The sequence below is a fragment of the Galeopterus variegatus genome, unplaced genomic scaffold, assembly GCF_000696425.1.
Source record: "Galeopterus variegatus unplaced genomic scaffold, G_variegatus-3.0.2 Scaffold12047, whole genome shotgun sequence".
Lineage (NCBI taxonomy): Eukaryota > Metazoa > Chordata > Mammalia > Dermoptera > Cynocephalidae > Galeopterus > Galeopterus variegatus.
Window position 1 is genome coordinate 25,965 of NW_007738158.1, and position 11,893 is coordinate 37,857.

At 40.1% G+C, this 11,893-nt stretch overlaps 1 protein-coding gene across 1 annotated transcript in view; it reads right to left on the reverse strand.

Moving 5' to 3' along the window:
- The window catches only part of SAR1A (secretion associated, Ras related GTPase 1A), a 17,027-nt gene extending 9,959 nt beyond the window's left edge, over nt 1-7,068 (reverse strand). The window contains exons 1-4 of the mRNA XM_008594978.1: nt 6,964-7,068; nt 3,334-3,407; nt 3,082-3,201; nt 2,588-2,653 (exon numbers count right to left, since the gene is read on the reverse strand). Coding sequence (XP_008593200.1) covers nt 2,588-2,653; nt 3,082-3,201; nt 3,334-3,391 — 244 coding nt within the window. The 5' untranslated portion in view covers nt 3,392-3,407; nt 6,964-7,068. The remainder of the gene's footprint in view (nt 1-2,587; nt 2,654-3,081; nt 3,202-3,333; nt 3,408-6,963) is intronic.
- Between the last annotated feature and the right edge of the window lie 4,825 nt (nt 7,069-11,893).

Here is an 11,893-nt window from a genome sequence, read left to right on the forward strand (position 1 = left end):
TAAATAAATAAATAAATAAACTGCCTCACCCCTGGAGCCAGTTTAGTTTGCAATCTCTTTAAAGTTAAAACATCAGGATATAAATTACTTGTCCATACAACTTTAGTCCCAGCTAGTGTGTGCGTGTGCTGACACACTCATTACTCAGCCCTCAGGGGGACTAGGCCTGACAGGCAGTTGAAGCCCCCAGGCCAGTTACCTCAGCCTCCCATACTTAACCCAACATGCCCTTTAAATGCTATTTTTTTTTTCTTTTTTTTAAAAGATGACCGGTAAGGGGATCTTAACCCTTGACTTGGTGTTGTCAGCACCATGCTCACCCAGTGAGCTAACCGGCCATCCCTATATGGGATCCGAACCCGTGGCCTTGGTGTTATCAGCACCACACTCTCCCAAGTGAGCCACAGGCCAGCCCCTAAATGATATTTTTTGATTGTCACATGAAGTGATAAAGGGTGGGAAGTAGTGCTTTGACTATATTATAACTTCTAAGCCACTAATTTCTAGTCCTTGTAGTGGGATAAATAAGGACGCATCTCTATATCAGTTAATAATGGATACTTCTGAAGAGGGGGACTGGGAAGGAGAGTGATATTTTTTGATTGTCACATGAAGTGATAAAGTGTGGGAAGTAGTGCTTTGACTATATTATAACTTCTAAGCCACTAATTTCTAGTCCTTGCAGTGGGATAAATAAGGACGCAGGACGCATCTCTATATCAGTTAATAATGGATACTTCTGAAGAGGGGGACTGGGAAGGAGAGGCTGGGAGAACTTTCACTTTGACTTTCCATATTTCCATACTGAATGAGTTTGTTACATTGAGCCTGTACTGCTTTTTAAGTTAAAATTTAAAAGTTATACAAATAAAAAAGGGAACCTTCAGATGTACAGCACTTTGGTAAAATGGTGGCTACGATATTATGAAAAAGTGTTTCTGTTAAGTAAATTTTCCTTAAACAAACAAAACTAAGCTATATACATCCACACATTTCCCTTCCGACCTTAACAAAACCTGAAAGCTAAATTTATCCCACCAAATAATCTACAATTCCCAGTTCAGGTATCTAAAACCATCTGGTGTCTACTCCTCCTGCATTCTCCAGATGGTCTTAGTTCAGTGTTATCTTGTTCTGAATTTAAATTTGTAACCATGTACAAATCCTTTTGGAAGAAACATAGAAGACACTATATACCCATTCCTACCCAAATGAAAATACAAGCTCATTACAGAAAAAAAGAAAACAAGATAATTTATAATTCCTCCATCAAAACACACCCCCTTGTTAATGTTTTGCTATATTTTCTTCTAATCTTTTTTCTGTACAGGTATTTTATATGATTGTGATCATACTACATACATGATCACATTTTTTCAGGATATAAATATTAAATGAATAAAATAAATGTAATTATATGTTAATAAAATCATCAACTATAAAATTAGGCTGAACAATGAGAAATTAACAATATTCTGGTTTTTAAACTACATTTAAAAAAAACTATATCAGATTCAACCTAATAAAATGTTCCAAAAGGAGACTTCTCAACTCAATTTAATAACAAATGAGTAAATCTGACAGAATCAATAGTTTCTTTTCCCTACCTTCCCAAAATATTTATTCCCACATCTTAAATGTTTTATTCCTACACCTAAAGTTTTTCCAAATGTAAAATGAGTGTCCATCAGATAAAGATGAACATTCTGTATATCTCTAAGACACATGCAAGACAAAGAATCTGGGAACTAAACAGACATAGCCTGAGTAAGGCAAAAAGCACTTATGAGAAGAGCAAAAAGGTGTTACATGTCCCAAATTGGTATACAAAATAATAATTTAAATCAAAGTGGTCACTGTATTATTTTTGCAACTTTTGACAAGTTTGAAATTATTTACAAATTATAACTTAATTTCCTACATACTTACACTCCATTGAATAAAGAATACAAAAGAAGGCTGGCTGGCTAGCTCAGTTGGTTAGAGCATGGTGCTAATAACACCAAGGTCCAGGGTTTGATCCCTATTACCAGCCAGCCACCAAAAAAAGAATATAAAACAGACTTGATAACTAAATATACTATGTGATATTGTAGTGAAGCTGTTCAAGAGGAAAAAATGCTATACAGGGGATTACTGGGACAACTGACCAAAAAAAAGAATATATACTAAAGAGCAGATCAAAATAAAACTTCCTGGTTTCATAACTATTATGATTATATAAGGGAATATTCTTGTTCTAGGAAACAGTCTCTGGAGTATTAAAGAGTAAAGAAGCATGATGTACTTCCACATTGTTCAGAAAAAATAAATATTCACATGTATTATAAAGAGAAGGAGACTAATAAATCTAGGCAAAAGGTATAGGTAAATGGAGTTCTCTGTATTATGTATGCAACTTTTGACATGTTTGAAATTACTTGAAAACGATCAGTGAATAAAACAACTTCATTAAAGTAGTAAGACCCCAATCCTAAATGCAAATAATTTAAAAGGTAAAAATGACAATGCTTTAAAAAGGGTGGGGAGGCGTGTGCACAAAATGAACTATAAGTCAATACCATGCTTCCAGTGAATCATCTCTTACCTTGCTCATGCCCACCAAGATCAAAAGTTGTGAAAGTCATGCCAGCAATTGTCAGTTCTTCTGACGCTGAAAAATTGTCAAAAAAGAGGAAAGAAATAAACTTCTCCATCCAGCAAAGACCAACTACTAGTGCTATAAGCTAATACCAATGCAAATTTAATGAAGCTTTCATCTTGTAAAGAAAAGGATGCAAGGGTGAAAATGCTCTTAAACTATTCTAAAAGCCAAAAGTTTCTCCAAAGTATCTTCTGCTTCTTAGAAGTAGATGGGAAATGTATCCTATTACAGAACCAGTAAGAACAAATAGTGACAAACGTTCCAGAGAGTTAGATCTACCAGTATGCGACCCCAGTGTGTCCTACAGGGAACTTTTTCAAGTGAGCTGGCTTTTGGGACTTCAGTTAATAAAAGAACTGCATCAATTGGGGATTCATCCTCCAAGCCTGACATTGACCTTCAAAGATCAAAAGGTCACCTGGTATTTTCAAACCTACTCGGATGTAGTGTTGGAACATGTTGGCCCAATCTGTCATCTTTGAGCATGTGAAGAAGAGTGGTTTTGCCTGCATTGTCCAAACCCAGAAATACAAGTTTTCCAGATTTCTTGTAGAGCCCTAAAAGAGAAAAAAGTTTTTCACATAAATTTGCTCTCTACATTCCAAAGGTTGCTTATTTAAATATTTAAATTGTTGGGAAAAATGCACAAAGTTTGAAACCTATGATATATTTCAAGGAAATGGCTTTACCTAGGAACTGGAGCACACTGCTGAAGCCATTGTAGATCCATTCAAAGATGAAAGACATTATTAATGCTTACTACCTGTATAAAATATGAAAGTAGCAAACATTAGCTTTCTGAATGCCAGTACAGTTCTGGAGAAGTTAACTCTTATTCTCTTGCCCTGATGCATGTTTACAGTCTCATGTTTTTAGGCAAAAGAGAATAAAGTAAAGAAAATAAACTAATCTCTTTCCCTCTGGATACATATGGCTTTTGTACCCTGGAGGAAAGCCTATAGGATCTTCACATCTGCACAAATTCCTGGTTTCCTAATAGTCTTCAATCTATGATACTCAGAGAACTATGAGTTAAATACTTTCCTCTTCTACTGTGTGACTCACTCCTCCAGGCAGCTGCTCATTCACATTTCCTAGATGTACCACTGCTGTCTACCAGTTAGTAACATCTCCAGAAAATCATTCTCATCAATAATCTGGATCAAAATGCCACATAGATGCATTAAGTAGAAAATAAGAACAAAAACATGTTAACTGAATGAAAAGCATATTAACCTTGTAAACAGCTCTAAAAAACAAAGTCATCCAAAATCCTACTGTAAGGCACAAATTGTCCTGCTCCATTTACCAATGCTCTCTTCTTAAACAATATTTGTTTAATCCCTTTTGCAGATGTGTCTCAACTTATAAAGAGATGACATCATGAAGGGATAAGAAAAGAACCCTTTCATAATGTGATCAATTCCTGACCCATCCTACAAAAAAAAAAAAACCAACTTATTTTCTTAAAATAAGAATACTCATTTAGGATATAGCAGTAGGTTCCTAAACAAGCACATATCTTAGTACTAATATTGACATCACTTTTCCTATTGTTTTCCACAGGTCAAGACAAAACAAATGATGACCCAAGGCTACTAAAAGGTCTACTACATATCTTGGTAATAAGCAAGAGGACCTCTGAGTGATTTAAGAGGGGAGGATCTAGAGACTTTAAGGTTTCTCAGAGTCAGCATTTGCTGGTCACACTGAATTTTTACCTCAATATCTCAGATTTGGCAAAGAAAAAAGAAATATCCCCACTTTTACTCCTCTCCGTCAGCAGTGCATCTGAACACAAGGCTTTATACTAGATGTGACCAACTGCAATCAAACAAAACTTTCATGCACAGTAACTGGTAAAAGAGTTTACCCACAAAAACCCACCTATATTCTTCACCCAAAGAATGCTAGATGAAGAGGAAACTGCCAGTTTTTTATCAGGCCCGTGGCCTGACCTCTAAACTTTAGGTCCTGCTTAATGTTTACTTTTCATGGCTCTAAAAATGGACAGCCAAATAAAGATTGGGGATTTGGGTGGAAGTGGAAACTAAGCTTTATGAAAAGATATTAAATGAAGTTTTTTTTTTACCTTTTCAGTAACATTCAAATATATTTTAGCAGAAAGACAGACCACATTTAGTATATTAAATAATAGTTTTGTCTGGAAAATTAGTCTGTACTTTAAGAAGTCCAATAACTTAAATACATTTACAAAGTTCCTATGTTTAAGTTCCTATTTATTATAGGTAAGTAAAAGAACAATGTGCCTTTCCTCTGCAATGCCCCCAAACCAGACATCCTATCTTACTTTTCTCAGTCTACCCCTTGGAGAAGCACTGCTCACCTCCCCTCATTAAGGTCACTCCCACTCAATATTCATTTGTACTACACTGATTTGCAGTTAATACTTTACAGACTCTGTTTAAAATTTTACAACACTTTAGCAATATTCCCAACTAAATGAATTATGGGAAGGTGACAAGTGGAAAATTCCACACTTTAAAGAATTTTTCATGGTAATTGAACTACTTCGCTTTTACAATTTATTTTCCCTTGACATCTCTGCTTTAAAAGCCCTATAATTCTTCCCTCCAAGATGATGTATAGAGAGTGACTGAAGAGACTCTTCAGGTGAGTTAAAAAATAATAAAAATCCTTACTAGACCCAAAAAATTCAGTAGTACCACTACCCAAAGTTAGGGAAATGACTCTGATCTTAGTATGTGTACCAAACTCATCAGTAGTTTTACAGTGTATACAGTACCTGCACATACATCTCTTTTCATCCTATCAACCCTACCAGTAGGGGATCATCAGCTTCATTTAACAAGATGATGCTGACATTCCTAGGTTATCTAATTTATCCAACATTGCTCAGCTGAAAAAGTTAACACTGCCAGGATGTAAACCCTTGTCTTTTAACACCAAAGCCAAAGTTCTTCCTATTAGCACATAAAATACAAATCCACATTACAAAATTGCTTTTAAAAAAAACCCACAAAACTTCTTTAACCCACCAACTACACAGATGATCATCTTCAGTTTTCTTTATCTCATCACATCTTTTGGGTGGTATTTTAACTAGCATTCTATTTATTTTTTATTCTTCATCCACTCTACCACCTTATAGCAAGTTAAAGTACTCTAAAATTTTTTTTAAAAGATGACCGGTAAGGGGATCTTAACCCTTGACTTGGTGTTGTCAGCACCACGCTCAGCCAGTGAGCGAACCGGCCATCCCTATATGGGATCCGAACCCGGGGCCTTGGTGTTATCAGCACCGCACTCTCCCGAGTGAGCCACGGGCCGGCCCCAAAGTACTCTAAAATTTAAGGGCTCTAAAGTACCAACAAAAACACTGCTGACGTACCCAAAACGAAAACTTACTTCAGGACTGACTAATTCAAACAAATAGAAAGGAGGAGCACAAAACTGACCATCGGCCAGTTAAAAAGTTACGCATTACTTCTTACACATACTCAGACCAACTTTGTGACACCATTCCAGACAGATCTGGTAGTAGGTAGCTGGCTTTTAGCTAAGAAACTACTTAGCTGCGGGTTAAATGTCAAAGGTCAGCCCATGGCAAGTCTCCCTAAGGTCCCTGTCTCAATCTAAGCAGATGGCCTCAGGGTAAAGGAGAAAAGAGTAAAGAAGAATACTAACAGAAACAATTTAGGGCTGACCCTCGCAAGAGTGCTCCTGACCCCTCAGCTAGAATCGTGAAGAAAACACTAACCTGTGCCAAACGCACAAGAGGGAATTTTTCCGCGCACCGAGGAGAGAAGGAAAAAGGAGGAAGTGGAAACCGAAAATACGGGGTTCGACCCAGGACATGAGATGATAACAGAGAGCTGATGTGGGGGGAGACCTCGACTAGGAGCCTGTACACTTGATTTGAGAGGTCACACTTGCTCACCGCGGGGGGCCTGGAAAGCCTCAGTCCCTAAGTCTGTAAAACAAGGCTCCCGCGGGTTTCACGGAGGGCTGTGAAGATCATCCGAAACATGGGACGCGAAGCCGTTTCGTTAACGGGGGTGCACAGTACATCCGAGATAACTGTTATGTGGCCCAGAAGCTGCAAGACGCCCGAACGGAATGCAGGTGGGCTCCATACCCCAGAGACAGGCAGGGGACGGAGGTGACACGGCCGAGTCGGCCGGTCCCCGCCCAGAACCAGCCTCGCGGCCCCACAGAACCGCCTGCGTGTCACTTCCCCCACCCCCAGCACAACCGGGGCCAGCCTCCGCCCCGACCCTCCCCAACATCCATCCCAGCCCCCGGCTCCCCCCCGCTGCCGCGGCCCCCAGACTCACGGCCCTAGGGGCTCCACCGGAGGCGGAGAACGGCTCTGATCCTCCCTCAGAGATCACCGGCCAGCAACACCAGAGACCGCCAGCTACTCGCCGGATGTACGTCACATCCCCCTCCCCCGGACTTCCGGGCGCGTGCTTGCCTCCGCCCCTTCGTTAGCGCCACGCCACTCTGTCCCGGTGCCACCCAACCAGCGACTCAGGAAGCCGGGAGGCGGGCCTAGGCGTGACGAAAGTGCTAGGGGGCGGACCCGACTTGGCCCCGCCCACTCCCGTATGACTAGCAGGCCGCGCGAGACGTGGCAGCGCCGGGGCCCTGTGGGCGGGGCGGAATCCTGAATCCTCACCGCTTCATTGGACGTCCGGGGTCGGGGCTTCGAATCCTTCTGCGTTCCCAGACGCACCGGGGAAATCAGAAGTGGCGACCTACGGTTAGGTAGGTTCTAGGGAAGAAGAGTTGACCCCGGGGGCCGTCCATCTAAGGTGGATCCCACCAGTCACATTTTCTCTGCCCTGAGATACCCTGGGTTTTTTTTTTTTTTTTTAAGAAGAACAGCTAACAGTTGTTGAGCATTTATGTTCCAGGCAATGCACTGGGTACTTTGCACGCTTCTTGTCATTTAACCCTCATTACAGTCCTAAGAAGCAGATATTGTTATTATCTCCATTGTACAAATGAGAGAACAGAAGTTAAAAATAGTCTAATAACCAAACCCGAGTTCATACAGCTAAGAAGGGATAAAGCAACACATTGGACCCACTGTACTGTAACTTCACGTTCGTTTTCTCATTTAATGCTGAGGACAGCACTCTGAGATTGGCATTATTATTACTCCCATTTTACAGAAAAGATGAATGATGTTTTTGGATAGGAAAACTCAGTGTCATGAAGATCTTAATTCTCCTTAAGTAAAATTATAAATTTAACATAATCCCAGTAATAGTATTAATAGGATTAATAGGTCGTGTGTGTTTTTTAAACTAGCCTATTTGTTTCTAAAATTCATATGAAAAAATAAACATGACTAGTCCAGGAACAAATAGGCTCTGAGAAAGAAGAACACGGAGGGGGGAACTAGCACTGTCACATGCTAAAACTAATTATAGATCCTCAGTAATTAAAACTGGTGCACAAAAAGCCAAACAAAGCAATGGGATAGAACAAAGTATGGAAATATACCCAGGCACATGCAGAAATAGAATTAAAGTGGCACCTAGCACTCCAGCAATACTCCGAGGGGGGCTGGATGAGTTCACCACCTTCTCCCCTCCTTTCACCCTGTGGCTTTGGGGCATTGAGTTTGAATCCTACCTAGATTATTCTGAGGCTCCTCATAAGCTTTGGCTTGGAACCCCACTGTGTGCATCCTGGAGGCACAGAGCTGCCCCAGTGCAAGCTAACACATTGGATCACTTGGCTGTAGTAGGAACCTGGCTGCAAGAGGTGTGTGCGTTGGGGAAGGGGGAATCCAAACCACAAGGACAGCTTGCAGGACTTGAGATGAAGGAGGGAGCGCACAGGCAGATTCTCAGGAAAGCTGCAAACTCTAGTTCCAAACTGGCAGCCTTGAGGAAAGCCTCTAATATGAGAGATAGAGACAAACAGAAAAGAAAAAAATTAGAACAATTTGGAGAAAATAATCCCATGCCAGGAAAAGAAATATATTTTTAAAATAGAAAAGCAGTTATTTGATGTCTCCCTAGAAATAAAATATTGTAAACATGAAATAAGAACAGAATATTTTTTTAAAAAACAGAATTAAGTTAAGAGCTCCTAGAAAATAAATAATAGCAGATATAAAAACTAAATAGCAGTGTTGGATGATAAAGTTGAGAAAAATCCCGTATAAAGAATGTTTAAAGAACTACAACTCAACAACAACAGAAAATAATGATTAAAAAATGAGCAAAGGGTTTGAAAAGATATTTCTCCAAAGAAGATACACAAATGGCCAGCAAACATGAAAAGATACTCAATATCATTAGTCATCAGAGAAATGCAAATTAAAACCACAGTGAGATACCACCTAACACCCATTAGGATAGCATCTATCAAAAAATAAATAAGTAAATAACCAGTGTTGGCAAGGAGGTAGAGAAATTGCAACCCTTGTGTACTGTTGGCGGGAATGTAAAATGGTACAGTCATATGGAAAACAGTACGGGGGTTGCTCAAAAAACTGAAAATAGAATAACCATACGATCCAGTGATTCCATTTCTGGTTACATATCCAAAAGAAATGAAAGCAGGGTTTCAAAGAGATATTTGTACACTCCTGTTCATATCAGTATTATTCACAGTAGCCAAGAGGTGGAAGCAACCCAATTGTCCATTGACAGATGAATGGATAAACAAAATGTGGTACATACATACAATAGAATATTTTTCAGCTTTAAAAAGTAAGGAAATCCTGTTACATGCTGCAACATAGACGAACCTTAGGAACATTATGCTGAGTGAAATAATAAGCCAGTCACAAAAAGACAAATACTGTATGATTTCACTTATGTAAGTTCCTAGATTAGTCAAATTCCTAACGTCAGAAAGTGGAATGGTAGTTACCAGGGGCTGGCGGGGAGGACGGATGGGGAGTTATTGTTTAATGGGTACAGACTTTCACTTTTGCATGATGAAAGCGTTCTGTACAATAATGTGAATGTACTTAATGCTACTTAACTATACACTTAAAAATGATTAAGGGCGGGGAGGACGGATGGGGAGTTATTGTTTAATGGGTACAGACTTTCACTTTTGCATGATGAAAGAGTTCTGTACAATAATGTGAATGTACTTAATGCTACTTAACTATACACTTAAAAATGATTAAGATGGTAAATTTTAGGTTATGTGTATTTCTACCACAATGAAATTTTTTTTTTAAGGCACACACTTCTCTTGGCTTCTCCAGCACCTTCAACTTTCTGTGCTTGGTCTGTTTTGGCATCTCCATTTTTTGCAGGGTTATTCCCATCCTTGCCAGTGTAAGTTTTCCCTTTTTATTCTTTGGATTCCTTCTCTCCCTTCTTTGCAGGGGTCTGGGCTTGAGCTCTGCTTTTGGAGGAGCAGTTCTAGCAGATGACCTTGCAGCTCGCTGTGGTTTGTCCTTCACCTTGCCCTTATCTCCTTTAGCAATCCCCTTCAGCCTTTCTTTTGGGCTTGGTGGCAGTGGAGGTGGGACGCAGGTGCTGCTTGTGCGGATGCAGCCATATCCGGCTTTGGTCGATCCAGGGGTTGCTCTCGCTTCTTCTTGCTGCTCCACTTTTTAATGTGTGTGTTAGATGCATTAATTTGGTAAATGTAAACATTTAAAAATATTTAAATGTAGACTCTTGAAATATTTTAAGTATTCTATGACTTTTGTGACCCTGTTTTGACATGTCTTCGATTTGACAAGTACTTGGCATTTTAAGAAATTCAAGTATCCCAGTCCTTTCTAACTTCGCAAAGTATTAGCCTGAGAAAACCAAGGATGCTGGATTCTCTCCTGGGCTGTGCAACTGTTTCCACATACTCTCACATCGGGACCAAAGACCAGCAAAGGGGTCTTTAATTTTCTCATGGCCCAGACATATCACTGCTTTCCAGAATTCCTCACCCACCTCTCCTGGAGACAGGGCATCTGAATAGAACCTTAAGATTATTCAGGTCGAGCCGGCCCATGGCTCACTTGGGAGGGTGTGGTGCTGATAACACCAAGTCCATGGGTTTGGATTCCATATAGGGATGGCCGGTTAGCTCACTGGGTGAGCATGGTGCTAACAACACCAAGTCAAGGGTTAAGATCCCCTTACTGGTCATCTTTAAAATAAAATAAAATAATTTAAAAAATTTTTTTAAAGATTATTCGGGCCAAAGTCTCATGGACAGTAAGCTACCGCCCTGGAAGGGAAACGGACTTGCCCAAAGCTACACAGTGTGACGTTCTAGAGCCAGAACTCTGATCCAGGTTACTTCACCCAAGCTGCCTTTCCTGTTCCCTTTTTGTACCCCCACCACCTCTGGAAAGCCCCCTTCTCTCTGGCCACTGAGCAGGAAGCAGGGGAGGAGCTCCTTTGCGTGCTCTCCTTGGATTATCCTTGGGCAAGGAGCATAGCATTACCTCACAGAGTATAAGTGTTATATTAGATCATGTTTGTGAAGTGCTTAATATAGTGCCTGACCCGTAGGAACTCAGTATGCCCCCCTTTCCTTTATATTGGGAGGTCCTTCCTTCTTATGTAACTCATGTGTCTTCCCATCCTCACAGGTCACAGCAGCAATTGGGATTTAATTCACAGAAGGGTTTTTCCAGAAATATTTTCTGCTTTAATTGGTTGAGACCAAGCTGGTCTCTAGGGTACCAGGTAGGGTGACCAACTCATCTCGGTTTTCCCAGGACCAACTGGTTTTCACACTGAAAGTCCTGTATCATGGGAACCACTCAGTCTCTACTCCTGGGTAAACTGGACTGCAGAAATCTTCCTGCCTTAGCACACCAGGTGACCCCATCTGGTCTTCTTAAAGCAGGACAAAGGTCACAGAGGCTAACCTATGCTACTTCTGCCTGGTGTGCAGGGGAAAAAGAACCTGTGATAGTAATGAAATGCCATTGTACTAGCACAGTTGGGGGAGATAGGATATGATCTCTTTTGGTGCTAGGGTAATGGATGATTTGTATTTGCAACAGGATGCATACATGTATTAAAAGTTTAGTCATTGGACATTTACAAATGGTTAAGATGGTTAAAAAAGAAAGTCTAGTCATTGAAGACATTACAGCTAAAAGTACAGCTGGTGCAAAGATGCGTGTGTTCACATTACAGGGTTAATCCAACACCTAGAACATACTACATTGATAGTAATTGGAATAAATTAATAATAATTCCCAATTTAAAAGTATTGGCCAACTCAAGAAGCACTGAGGATGCAACAATAATAAATCTGTCTTTCCTC